Source organism: Nicotiana attenuata, unplaced genomic scaffold (assembly GCF_001879085.1).
Source record: "Nicotiana attenuata strain UT unplaced genomic scaffold, NIATTr2, whole genome shotgun sequence".
Classification (NCBI taxonomy): Eukaryota; Viridiplantae; Streptophyta; class Magnoliopsida; order Solanales; family Solanaceae; genus Nicotiana; species Nicotiana attenuata.
In genome coordinates this window covers 75073-89084 of record NW_017672006.1, presented here as the reverse complement: position 1 = coordinate 89084, position 14012 = coordinate 75073, and the positions used below count along the sequence as shown (strand labels likewise).

General features: G+C 35.0%; 1 protein-coding gene across 1 annotated transcript; it reads right to left on the bottom strand.

Annotated features, from left to right (window-relative positions):
- Nucleotides 1-1206: 1206 nt before the first annotated feature.
- On the bottom strand, nt 1207-4577 carry LOC109211298 (F-box/FBD/LRR-repeat protein At1g13570-like). The gene is made up of 4 exons (XM_019374821.1): nt 4463-4577; nt 2312-3167; nt 2063-2227; nt 1207-1958 (listed from the first exon to the last, which is right to left on the bottom strand). Exons 2-4 carry the CDS (start codon nt 3143-3145, stop codon nt 1659-1661), a joined length of 1299 nt encoding a protein of 432 aa, XP_019230366.1. The 5' UTR covers nt 3146-3167; nt 4463-4577; the 3' UTR covers nt 1207-1658.
- Nucleotides 4578-14012: the final 9435 nt, after the last annotated feature.

The following is a 14012-nucleotide window of genomic DNA, read 5'->3' as shown; positions in this document are numbered from 1 at the left end:
GGGTAGAATTGTAAATTTAATCTAAATTGTTACCAAATTTAGAAAGGGGTCATTCTTTTTGGAGCGGACCAAAAAGGAAATAGGTTCACATAATCTGGAACAAAGGGAGTACTAAATATGATATTATAGGTAAAAAAGTTAGATGCAGAAAACTAATTAAAATGTCACAATAGTTTTGAAAAATGTATAAATAGGGAGATAGAGATAATATGAGAACATTTATAGTTTGAATTAATTATAAAATGAAGTAAGTATGTAATACACAAAAATATTATTGATTAATTTAGAAATAATAGAAAAAGTACCAAGTAAGATGTGTGTGTGTATATATTCAACTAATGGATAATATAATAAAGAAAATAAAAAATAAAAATACTATTCTATTATGATCTACTTCCTCTAATTTCATATAGATTTTTTATTAGATATATTATATTGAAAATCAAAATGGAAGTTGAATTTTTATTTTTCAAATAATGTAATCTAATATGCTCAAAGTAACAGATATCACAATTTGAAATAATTATACTTTTTAATACGATCTGCGCATCGCGCGGGTTACAATACTAGTTATTTGTAAATAGTTACTAGCTAATACTGAGCTATTAAATTAATAAATATTGTATCTCGTAAAGTGGAAAAAAAATACTTAGGAAAATAATTATAAAAAAAATTATGAATTATTATATAATAAAGACATAACAACGTAGACGAAAGGAGAGGGGCTTTTTCGAAATGCTAAAAACTTATACGTATATAGATATAGTGAGTATGCGTGCGGTTAATAAATAAATACTTTTAAATGAAAGATTTATTTAAAATTTACTATCATAGCCGTCATAGTGGATAAGGTGCAATAATTTTTATTTTAATTATAACATAGAATATGTTCAACTTAATGATTAATGATTAAGAAAAAAGTAATTTTGAATAGCCAACGATTTATTAAGAAAATTTAAGGATTTACAAAGTTAGTTACAACACAATTGCATAAAATTCTATTAGGCGAGCCCAGTACGATGGGCGTTGGGCGTGTCCGGGAATAAGCCCCGGGCGAGGCGTAAGTCTCACGGAACCAAGCCACACACATAAGCCCAGGGGTGTTTTACGAGTGCGAGCCCCGGGCGAGTCCCAATTGTGCCTTTTAAAACAGAGGCTACTAAGACACTACTTACTACCTAATAAGATACTAGATCATATGCTCTAGATGCCTGAATGGATAAGCAATATAGCATAAATAATGCAGGCAAAACTGAGTAAAATTTGGCAAGAAATATTGCCTGAAAATTCTGTCTATGATAGAAATTTGAGCTAGAGAAAAAATTGAAGCTGACAAAACCACTAAAAGTAGTGTGGTGAGAGGTCGGGATCCCTCCATCTTGACAAGAGATCTCAGATTCTAATCTCTTAGTAGGGAATGCTTGACCCTTTTGTGAGCTTGCCCGATACGAAACCAAATTAGTCGGGCTAGTGAGTCCGGAGGCGAAATGCCTATAGACAATAGAAATAACACGGACAAAGATTAATAAGAACTTGATGTGGGAACAACTTCAGTGAACGCCTGCCTCCTCTCTAGCAGTCAAATTTTGGAGTCTTTTCCCATATCTTTATCATAACATATTGCATAGTGAATGTGTATAGCTCTTTCTGGTGATGCATTAGACTTCTCTGTCTACAAATTTGACTTTTGTTTTAGGTGATGCCCTCTGAAATTCATTAACCTGTTTCAGTATCTCAACTAATGTTTGAGGAGATTCAGGTTCTATGCAAGGCTCAATTAGCATAGTCTCCAACTTCAGAGACTTGGCCAAGAGAAGCTTGATCAGTTCCATCTCAGGCTTTGTGCCACTAATTTCTTTCAAGCTAACTTTGGTAAGCTGATTCAACTTCATGTCTGAATGATATTCAGCTTCCAAAAATTCAAGAACAGGAAGTTCATCTCCTTTGTCATTAAATGCCTGAGAAAATATTACAAAATGAGGAAAACAACAACATAACCTGGAACATACAAAAAGAGGGGGAAAAAAAGAAGAGAAAATAAGTCAAGATAGTTATTTCAGACCTCCATTCCAATTTCTTCCAAATATGGGGAGCTTCTAATCAAGCAAAAAAGACAGCGGATATCATCTAACTCGCTTATACGAATCTCGCATAGGTAAAGCTGTCTAAGACAGAGAAGAAGCATGGGAAGCCTCACCGGGATTTCATCTATTCCTGCAATTAGTGTCTTCCAAGGCAAATATTAAAGTCAGGACAACAGAGACATGATATGTCAACGAACATAAATAATATTAGTTCTAGACACTTTTACCTTGATAATAAAATAATCCAAGTTGAGATCCTTAAGAGCAGGCAAAGAACCAAAAAACTCCACAAAATTACATTTTCCTCTCTCCACAGAACCATTATTTACATCTTGCATCACAATATCAACATAATCAAGAAGAGGGGTATTCTTGAAACATACAGAATTTATTTTGGTCCCGAAGTAGAAGGATCTTAGTTGAGGAGCATTAACTTCAATAGAGTTCAAAGGGACTGAGATTTCGAGCTCCACATGCTCGAGCTTTGGGCAAAAGGATATTAAATTCTCAAGAGATTTGTCAGAAATAGTGACTTTATACAATTCCAGGATAAGAAGCCTACTAAATGCTTCAAATGCAGGTGGAAGATTGATCAAACAATATTTAAGAGTCAAATGCCTCATGTGTGAACATGTGAAAACTGAAGAGGGCAATTTGTACTTTTCACCCTTCGGAAATTCAAAATCGAGATGCTCGACCCCATTCCTTGACAGAAAAAATATCAAGTTGTCAATTTCAGGGCAGTCTTTCAGATCAGAAATGGAGACTCTACACTCAGTAATTGGTCCTTGATGAAGTGACAAGAGCTGAAAGAGAATCACTGCAAACTTAACTCTAGGGTTGGATATATTCTGCTTGGTTTTTTTCCACAGTCTGCTATCAAGCGTTAATTTTGGAACTTTGGTCCAGTTATACCTCCATTTCCTCGACAAGATACTGGTCCTAACAGCATCTCGCAGAGGCAAACACGTCAAAATGAACTTAATTACATCGCGAGGAAGGTTGCTTATGATATCAGAAGGTTCTCGGCCTGACACTTTCATGATCTTCGTTTCCATCATTTTAGAGAATCGATAGAAGAGTCTGGAGACAACAGAAGACATAAAAATCCAGCAAAAAACTTGAATTCATATTGGAGAAACATGCTGCAACTGTGAGAAGTTAGCAGGAGACTAACCAAGAGAAAACAATCAAATGATTAATGGATCAGAAACAAATGATTAGTTAATATAGTGGCACTACTCATTTCTTTTGATCATGTCAATACACGACCCTTTCCATAACAGTTTACGAGACTAGTTGTATCAAATGATTAATGGCTCAGAAACAAAGAAGAAAAACAAACTATTTACATATAATGCTTTCCAGATGATAAACTGATATATTAAATTTATCAATTAGCATCAAACTGCACACATAGATGAGGTGAAGAATTGAGCCAAACATTTTATTGCAATACCAAATTAAAGAATTAGCTTTAATAAATTTTGTTCACTTTTAGGTTCTCTTACCGAAATACTGCTAATGCCTGATTCATATTCACACGATCTATCCCACATAAAATAATACACAGTAGGGACCGTTTGGTTTGAATTTTAAGAGATATAATCCCACATATAAATCAGCATAAGCTTATACAATGTTTGTTGGAATATTAAGGAGATATAATCTCCACATAGAAATCAATATTAATTAATACAATGTTTTGTTGCTCCTTTTTGTTTTCCTCATAAATAATACCTACATTAAGGTATGTGAGATAGAATCGCGGAACAGGTATGGAGTTATTAGTATACATGGACTAAAAAGCTAAAATGACCAAACACTCATAAAAGTAAGAACTTTTTGTTTTGTTTTAAAAACTAAATAAATATTTTAAATTGTACATTGTATACTAATATTTAGTAATATATCAAACTAGACATTCAACAAGAATCATCCTTGCATTATACGATCCCTATATTACAATCCATACATTGCAATCCTTGCATTAGTAATCGCATCATAACTTGTCTTTAAACCAAACGACCCCCATAATGCATAAAGTCCCACACAAAATTTACACTGAAAAATTATAGGCCAAACCAAACAAGCCTTGGTCTCAAATGTAGTATCTTAGTCCTAAAACTGCAAAATTCAATCTACAAAGCTAATAAAAACTGATAATTCTATCATGTCTTGCACTATAAACATCTTTGAACTGTAAACGACAGTAGAGAATCACTTTCATACTGTGTTAGATGATAGGAAACTTTAAAAAAAATTAAGTTTACATCAGAAACCTTCAGTTCATAATGATACAATAGCTTGAACTTGAAATTCAACATATGGAATGCAGTAATTCAAAAGTATAATTAGAGAGAGAAAGAAAAACATACCAATTTTAATTCTGCCAGGGAGTGAACGTGAGGAGTTCGCTAGAGCAATTTGCTCAAACGAGGGTTTTTTCTTTAAGGCAGGACACGGTATAAGTTGGCGCTCATTTGCTTGTTTTTCTTCGACTCCGCTTGAGAAGAATTTGGGCTTGGGTCAAAGTAGGTGATTTACACAAATAGCATATTTTTGTGCTGCTATTTTGATTTTGTCCCCGCTTTTGATATCTATATCTATATCTATATTCTATATATCTATATCTATATTATATTAAAAGCACGAAGACGCTTAGCGAAATGTTGATTGCCTTTTTTGTCCTTTAAAACATAGAGTTCCCATAGGACAATATAGTAATTTAAGTATTTCATAAATATTTAAAAATATTCACTTAATTAATTTAGTTTTTCAGATTTTTTGGTGAATTTTTCTTCATTAAACTTTGCCTTAATTAATTAGTTAAATTTTCTCACGTTTCTTACCAAGGAAACTTAATAAAAAATATTTCCTAAACTTTCACTCTCATTAAATAACAGATTCCTTTTACTCTTTTGAGTATTAAATGAGTTATTATGTTTCCTTAATTGTAACGACCCGACTGGTCGTTTTGAGCCCTAGTGCACCATTCAGCAGTTCGAGGCCATGAGCAGCTTCAATTCAGGCATTACGACTTGGACGCATGGTCAGAATTGAATTTCGGGAAGTTCGGGGTTGATTCGAAAGGAGAATTTTTATTTCGGAAGCTTTAAGTTGAAAGAATCGACTAGGATTGGATTTTTGAGTAAATGACATCGGAATCGGGATTCGAAGGTTCCAACAGGTTTATAAGAGGATTTCGGACTAGGGCGTATGCCCGGATCGGGTTTTGGATGACCCGGGAGCGTTTTGGCGCCTATTTTGGAGGTTAGCATTTTGGAAGAAACTTCATAGGTTTAGGTTGCAATGCATTTCAGTGTTACCGACGTCCGTTTGAGAATCCCAATCTGGGAGTAGCTCCGCATGGTGATTCTGGAGTTGGGAGCGCGATCGGAAGTGAATTCGGATGTCCGTGGAGCATTTTGGAGTCATTTGGCTAAAGATAGAAATTTGAAGGTTTTTGAGAAGTTTGATCGGAGGTGGACTTTTTGATATCAGGGTCGAAATCCGATTCCGGAAGTTGGAGTAGGTCCGTAATGTCGAATATGACTTGTGCGCAAAATTTGAAGTCAATCGGACGTGATTTGATAGGTTTAAACATCGAAAGTAGAAGATTGAAATTTCTAAAGTTCATAAAGCTTGGATTGGAGGTCGATTCGTGGTTTTAGCGTTGTTTGATATGATTTGAGGCCTCGAGCAAGTCCGTAATGTGTTTTGGGACTGGTTGGCATGATTGGTTGGGGTCCCGGGGGCCTCGGGTGGATTCCGGATAGTTAACGGATCGAAAATGAAATTTGGAGAAGTGCTGAAGCTGTTGCTTCTGTCATAACCGCACCTGCGGTTGGTGGACCGCAGGTGCGAGACCGCAGATGCGGTCCTCCCATCGCAGAAGCGGCCCAGGGCAGGCCAGGCCAGGAACCGCAGATGCGGCCTGGAGACAGCAGATGCGGTCCCAGCTCTTTGGCCCATTTTCGCAGATGCGGCCCATTTCTCGCAGATGCGGTCCCCTGACCGCAGATGCGGAAATGCTGGAGGCAGTGAGGTTCTTTTAAATCGGGGGTTGGGTTCATTTCAACCCCATTTTCTTCCATTGGAGCCGATTTGGAGCAACTTTGAGGTGCCATTTTCACCACCAAGCATGAGGTATGTAATTTATGTTAGTTTTGAGTTAAATACATGATTATATACGGACTTGGACATGGAAATTGTAGAAAACTTGGGGTTTGAGGGGAAACCTAGAAAATTGATATTCTTGGAATTTGACCATGATTTTGGGTATGGAATTAAGAGAAAATTATATATTTGAGTTCGTGAGGCTATGGATAAACTTATTCTTTAAAATTTTTGGAAATCCGGGCACGTGGGCCCGAGGGCGTTTTTGTCAACTTTCCAATCGGGGTTAGGAATTGTTNAGACCCAATGCTGACTTTCCATCTCTAAAGGCAGTATAATTTTTATTTTTTATATATTTTAAATAAATATTTTATTAGGCCCACGGGTCGGCCCGACCCAACCTCAGTCAAGCCTCACGGGTCACGGGCTTACTCGGGCTGGGCTTAAAAGCCTCGTTTTTAAACGGGCTCCAAAAATTCTAGCCCAGCCCTGTTAAATCACGGACTGGGCTGGGCTGGGCTGGCCCAACGGACCAAGCCCATATTGACGGCTCTACTTCTCAATAATTACACTTGACCTTTATGTAGGTATCGAATGTCAATACAATTTGAAATTATAGTTCGAATATCTATATCTATATTATATTAAAAACACGAACGCTCTTAGCGAAATATCGTTCGTCTTTTTTGCTCCTTTAATATAGTGTTCACATTGGACAAATTAGTCATTTAATTATCTTCCTATATATAGTATATTAATCATTCAATTTACTTTTTTTATATTTAGAAATACTCATTTAATTATTTTCCTATTTAGGACCTTGATTTAGAAAAGTGAAAAACACATTCCTAAAATACTTACCATAAATAAATGAGAAAAGTACGTTTTAGAGAAGGAACTAAAATGTCTTCAATTCCTAAAATCTTAAGTTAATTAAAATATATATATATTTCAAGAAGGAATCAATATATTTTACATTCTAATATTTCCTAATATAAATAGAAAAGGACAATACATTAAAAGGAAACTCTTAACTACTTTTGTTATAAGAATTTTTTCGGCAACTTTGTCAAACAAAAGCGTAGAATCCATTATTCTTTTTTTTTGAACTTTTCTATTTTCATGTTAAACTTTGAAATGTTATACTTTTACTTTGACCTATATATATAATTATGTAATCCATAAATACAATAATTTAGGAAGGGATTAGGTGGAATGAGTTCTTTTAGAATGGTCCTACTTTCTCATGTGGTGCATAATTTAGAGTTAAATGAAAATCTTTGTGGTGAGAACAAACATAAGACTCAAAAAAAGGGATTATATTGGGAGTGTCCGGCTTCGAAGATTACTGAAATACATACCAGTTTACCTAGATTATAAGAGTGTATGGGGTGCATGCAGATAAAATTGTTCTTTATATATATATATATATATATATATATATATATGTTTTGTTATTGATTAACATGATAGACACGTGCAACGCACGTACACTAAAAACTAGTATACTAAAATGGCCTTATTAAGGGTTTATTTGGTATCAAGAACAATATTTTTCTTGAGAAAACATTTTCTTGGAAAGGTAACACGAGAAAGCATAACCCACCCAACCGACTTAAAAAGATTGGATGAAATATTTATAAATGATTCATTTTGACTCACCCAAAGCTTATAAAGTTTTGATTAATATGTAGTCCAAATTAATCATGAGAAACTTTATCAAAATATTTTTTTAAAGAAAACTTTTTTCTTTTTGGTTTGATATGTCATGTATAGCTATAATAAATAAAAAAGGTTTAGTTAATAAGTTGTGTAAAACCTTTTTCTTTTTTTTTTCTTACTTTCTTTGTTGTTTTCTGATGATTTATTTAATTATCAAATAAAATTAATAAAACTTGATAAGAGTTGGGACTTGGAAGGATTAGCGTATGACACATTATAAAGTACATCTTTGACAAAGCTCATATCAGCTCGAGTAACATTGCCGACCATGACTGATTATATAAACTACTCTCAATTTCGGACATACATAACTGAAACATTAGACATTGGAAATTTAAACTTCTTTAAACATACATGTCTGAAGTTGGTATGCAAGATTAACTTCAAAACATTTATTATGAAATTCACATTTATGACTTGTTTGAAGATAGGCATTGACACGCCTAACTTCACACTCGCATGTCTGAACTTTTTTGAAATTTCAAACATGTGAGTCTGAAGTTAATTTCGAAGCGGCCAAACTTATAAAGCTTATGAATTTCGGTTGTGCCTTAAATAGCAGTCCTCAACTTGGCTATTTGTGCACAGAATAAGATCTTTAGGTGAGTCACATATTGCGCATTCACCGCTTTCGAATTTTTGAAATTGGATTTATGCTTTATCGGCTTATTTCATATCATGGTTCAGGCGAAACCCCTTTTTACACTGGTGAAAAATCGGGACAAGTGCACAGATAGCCATTCTCAAGGATGCTATTTAAAGATTAGTTAGTACTTATTTTTTTCTGAAATTTTAAACTAAAAATCTTAACTTCAGGACAATTCAGGATATTTTTGTCCTGAAAAACTGAAATTCAGAACACACTGACTAATTCCTAAATAGCAACCCTCCAGAGTGGCTATCTGGTGTCATTTCTACTAAAAAAAAAAATCCACTCAAGCTCATTTCAAAAAAGGGAAAAGTTACATGATATACCCATTTGTAAAACTCACTTTCATGATATACCTAAGTTTTTAAATTACGTCAAATATTTCAAAAATATTATACACTATACCTCCATATAGTCTAAAACATATCACAATATTCTACTTTGGAATACAATTCAAAGGTAACTTACCATAGTATTCTAATTTGGGATACAATATTCTAACTAAACATATCATAACAGGATAATCTACATGGTATGTCCATTAAGAATACCAGTTAATACAATATGCAATTAAAATATTTATTTTACCCTGTATACCTACTTTATAAATTTATTTACTATGTAAAGTACTTTTTTCTCCAAAAGTACTTTTTTCCCGGAGCCTGTTTGGCAAGATTTTGGGAGGCCAAAAGTACTTTTTTCCCCAAAAAAGGTACTTGTTGCACCCTATTTTGCACTAGTCAAAACAAGATTCAACTTGTGGTTTCTCTGTTGTTGATAGAAGAGAGTCGCACATAATATATAAAGGTATACTAGGGTACCTATTTAATTACAAAGTCACATTCTTTATTAGTCTGATAACTGGTGAGATTATGGGTAAGGGTTCTTGTTCTTCTAAAGGGAAGGTGTTAGGCACCCCTTAAAATCTACCCGAGGTAGCTCTATAGGACTTAGACTAGATTTAAAATTATTATTTATACTATGACTTAACTAGTATTCTAAAGATATGGATTACCATTATTAGGACATAATTCTTACAAAGGGAGGGTGTAGTTAAAATGGGTTATGAATTTATAGAGGAAAATATCAATAGTGTATGTATATTTGAATAAACTTTTAAAAAAGAGATATAGGATGTTTGTATCTAGGAAAGCATGTGAAAAGGGAGAACTAAATTTAAAACACTTCTTCTGAAGCATGAATGTGTATATTGTTCCAATGAGATGGGAGTAAGCTCAAGATATACTTTGATTTGAAAACCTGAGGAAAAAAATTATTTTTTGAAATATCCTTTGAGGCAACATCACTTCATTTCTTTCGAAATAATTTGATTCCCTTTTGGAGATAAAGCTTGTGCTTGTAATATGATTTTTGTTTTTGAAAGTGTGGCTGCCGTCCTTTTGCTAAGCATGAGCTTCAAAATATTTAAGGAAAAGGTAAGCGAAAACATAGTAATGATATAAAAAATTTATAATTAGTAAACATGGGATTTGTTACTAACTAATTCTTCTTTTAATCCTATATTATTTAAAGTTTACCTAAGTTTTATATGACTTAAGATACTAATTAAAGCATGCAATCCGATATATAACTGTTGTATACATGTTAAATGAAAATAACAACAAAAGATGCGACAAAGTGCAACAAGGCAGTAAACTACAATAATGAAGCAGTAAATGATAAAGGAGTTTAGAGAAAGAGGATTGGACTCTGGTATTTGGGCCTCAAAGAGGCAGGCTTAGCAATAAAGGGACGGCTACAGCTAACTTTAGATTTCCAAAAAATAGCAATATGCTAGATTTGGGCCTGAGTTTTTTTAAGAACTCAGCAGGCCCAAGCCATGTACATGTTCAAAAAAAAAAGTGAAGATTATTAGAAAGACAATACTATATACATGCTCATACATGAAATTTGTTAGCAAAGAATAAAGGAAAGCTGACTAACAGTATTCAAACATTAATAAAGTTATACTAATATGGTGGTTATATCTAGCAAATGATTTGTATTGAACACCTTTCATTGTCATTAAACACTAAACCCAAAGAGAATAACAAACGTCAATGAATTAAGGGCTAAGGAGAGGATTCCACTCAAGGTCGATGCCCCCTTTGAATCTCCCGATACTTCAAAGTTCCCAAGGGTCTCAAGGCCCAAGGCAATGCTTGTGTCAGGGAGCGCACCCCAACCTAGAGTTAAACTCTACTCCCAAATACCCCTAACTAAGGGTGGCAAGTGGGCAGGTTAGGCCCGGAACCGGCCCAGGCCCGCGAGCCAATATGGGTAGTGGGCCTAAACGGTCCTACCCGTTTAAGCCCGGCACAAAGGAGACATACATGCCCATGTGGGCCGGTTCACAGTAGGGGACCGTTAGGACCGGGACCGTTAGGGCCCGGGACCGGCTCCTAAGTGGGCCGGTTCAACCGGTCCCAAACGGTCCTAAACGAGCCCAACGGCTAATTTTTGTTTAAAAAAAAAATTCTCAATTCAATTTCTGACCATTGCACCTTTAAAATGTAGCTGTTATTGCTGCCAAAATAGCCGTTGGCTATTTATAAAATAGCCATTTAACCCCCCAACTTTGTTTTAACCCCAAACTTTTAATAATTACACTTTTTCCCTATTTCCAACTATAAATACCCCCTCATTCTTTCATTTTTCTTCACCAAATCATCAATCTTTCTCAATCTCTCTCTAATTTTCTTCTAAAATTGGTTACTTTGTTGTTGCAACTTGTGTGAAATATTGTGAAGTTGGTGAATTGAAGTATTCAAGTCTTCAACGATAATTAATTTCAACAAGTTGTTCGTCAATTCGGTAAACTCGTTCCAACTCTTTAGTTTTAATATTATAATTTTGTTTGTTTTATTTAATTACTTTGTATAATTATAATTAAGACGGCCTATTTCTTAAAAAAAATATTTAGTAAAAATAAGGGAAAATCCAAGAGTGGTGAATCTAGTGGCCAATCTATTCGTCCTCTAATTCCACGGCCTCCCCTACCCAAACCCCATACCCGCCCTCCACCTGCTGCTATTCTTGATAGTGATAATACTTTATTACAATTTATGGAGAGTCAATATGTGCATAATGTTGGAGGTGGTAAAAACTTAGATCATGAATACATGAATTCTCTTTATGGTAATCCAACTATTGATGAAGAAGATGAGCAGGAAATAGATTTAGATGAAACGCAACCGGATGATGATACACCCACTAGTCCTGTTACTCAAGTTAACCCAACTAATCCAAATGATGCCCCGGTTGACCCCCCTGTTACTACCCCTACTTTTTCTAGACAACCTTCTAAACGGGCCGGAACATCTCTCGTTTGGCCATTTTTTATTCAAATAAGAGAAAGAAATAAAGCTAAGTGTAAAACTTGTGGCAAAGAGATGGCTTTTAACTATGTTGATCGGGGAGGGGGGGGGGGGACGGGAAGTTTGAGGAGACACATAATGATACACCCTCAAGATAAAGCTAAATTTTATCAAATGAAAGCTGCGGCCGGGGGGGCAAGTCCAACTAGTCAGCCTGAACCTAGTACCGGGGCAAATTTCAACCAGGAATTAACACTATTACCGGTGATATTTTATATTATGACCCAAGAAAAGATAGGGAAGAATTGGAAAAAATGGTTACTGTTATGTGCTTACCCTACGGTTTTTCGTCTAACCCCCATTTTGTGCATTATATTAGAAAAGTTTTAATCCTACTTATAAAGGATGGCGTCGCACAACCGTAAAGAGCGATATTTATAAATATAAACATGAATATGAACAATATTTGCGCTATTTATTTACTCATATTAATTATCGTGTTGCTATTACTACTGATATTGGTAGAAGTGGTAATGACTGTGATTATCTTACTGTTACAAGTCATTGGATTGATGAGGTCTGGATAATGCAAAAGCGCATTATTGCTTATAGAATAACTAATTCACGTCACACAGGGCAGTTTATTTTTAGCACGGTTACGGATATTTGTAGATATTTTTGCATTAGTGATAAAATAATGTCAATTTTAATGGATAATGCTACTAGTAACACTAATGCTGTAGCCTTGCTTACCACTACACTAAATCCTGCATTTAGTAATATTTTTCATGTTAGAAGTATTTGTCATATTTACCATTTAATTGTAGGTGATGGTATGAGAATTTTAAATGTTGAAATTGAAAAGGTTAAAATGGCTCTTAACTGGCTTTTTATTCAAACCGTAGAAGTAGACTTAGAGAATATTTTAAAAGATGTGATGAATTTGGCCTAAGAGAAAGAAAGGTTCCTAAAGATTGTCCAACTAGATGGAATTACATGTATGAAAGTTTAGTTGTTGCATATGAATATAGAAACCCCATAAACTCAACGTTTAATGCTCATGCAAGTGATGATGATGAGCACCTTACAAATGCGGATCGGGCTAATATTAAAATGCTTGTAGATTTTTTAGAAAGCTTTCATGTCGCTACAAATGAATTTTCTGGGCAATATTATCCTACTATTTCGAACTGTTTAGTTTATCTTGCAAATCTTGCAAATTTGTTTGCTCATTTTTCAGAGGGTGGAAAAATTTATGAAGTAGCTATTGATTCTATGAGAAAGAAATTTAAAATTTTTTTTCCCCTATTCCCCCTATTTATGGTGTTGCTGCCTTGTTAAATCCTACTATGAAATTAGGTGGTCCTCAATATTGGTATCGATCTATTTATAATGGTTTAGCACTTGAACCTGAGGAGTTGTCTACACTTTCGGACGCACAAGCCTCAATTAAAATAAATGCTCAAACTATTTATAGTGCTTATCAAATTGCAATAGATAATACTAGACCAGATATTCCAACTCCTTCTTCTTCTAGTTCTCAATCATCTAAAAAAACTGCAGGAGTAAGAGCACTTACTGCTTGGACCGAGTTCAGGGATTCTCAAGGTTGTACCACTAGTGATTGTTCACAACTAAATGAGCTTGAAGTTTATTTGTCACAGGGACTTGAGCAGGAGAATCCCGACGGCTCATTTAATCTTTTGGAATGGTGGAAGGACAAAGAAAAATACTTTCCGATCCTTTCAAGGATGGCCCGAGACATTTTAACCATTCAAGCTTCAACAGTGGCATCGGAGAGCGCTTTCAGTCAAGCAAGACTACAACTCGGTGGTTATAGAGCGTCTATGAGGGAGAGCTTGGAAATTAGTAGTTTTAAGAGATTGGATCCGTTCAGAACGAAGAAATTTTGGACTTGCTGAAATCACAACCAGAGGTAGACGAAGCTTACGAAGAAATGCTAGCTGAACTTGCGGAGGATGCAGCTTCGCCCGGAAGCGGTGATGAACAAGCTTCTTTTCTGCCACCACTTGATAAGTTTCTTTTTCTTCTCAATGGTGGTATTAGCACCTTGGTTGTGCTCATTCCATCGGGGGGGGGGGGGGGTAGGTGGAAGCTAAG

Bases quoted from the DNA above. Each gene is read 5' to 3' on its own strand.
- LOC109211298 (XM_019374821.1), bottom strand. From the start codon at position 3,145: ATGATGGAAACGAAGATCATGAAAGTGTCAGGCCGAGAACCTTCTGAT. The intron at 2,228-2,311 runs GTAAAAGTGTCT...TTGCCTTGGAAG, and splicing joins TGGATTATTTTATTATCAAG to ACACTAATTGCAGGAATAGA. The intron at 1,959-2,062 runs GTCTGAAATAAC...ATATTTTCTCAG, and splicing joins TGGAAGAAATTGGAATGGAG to GCATTTAATGACAAAGGAGA.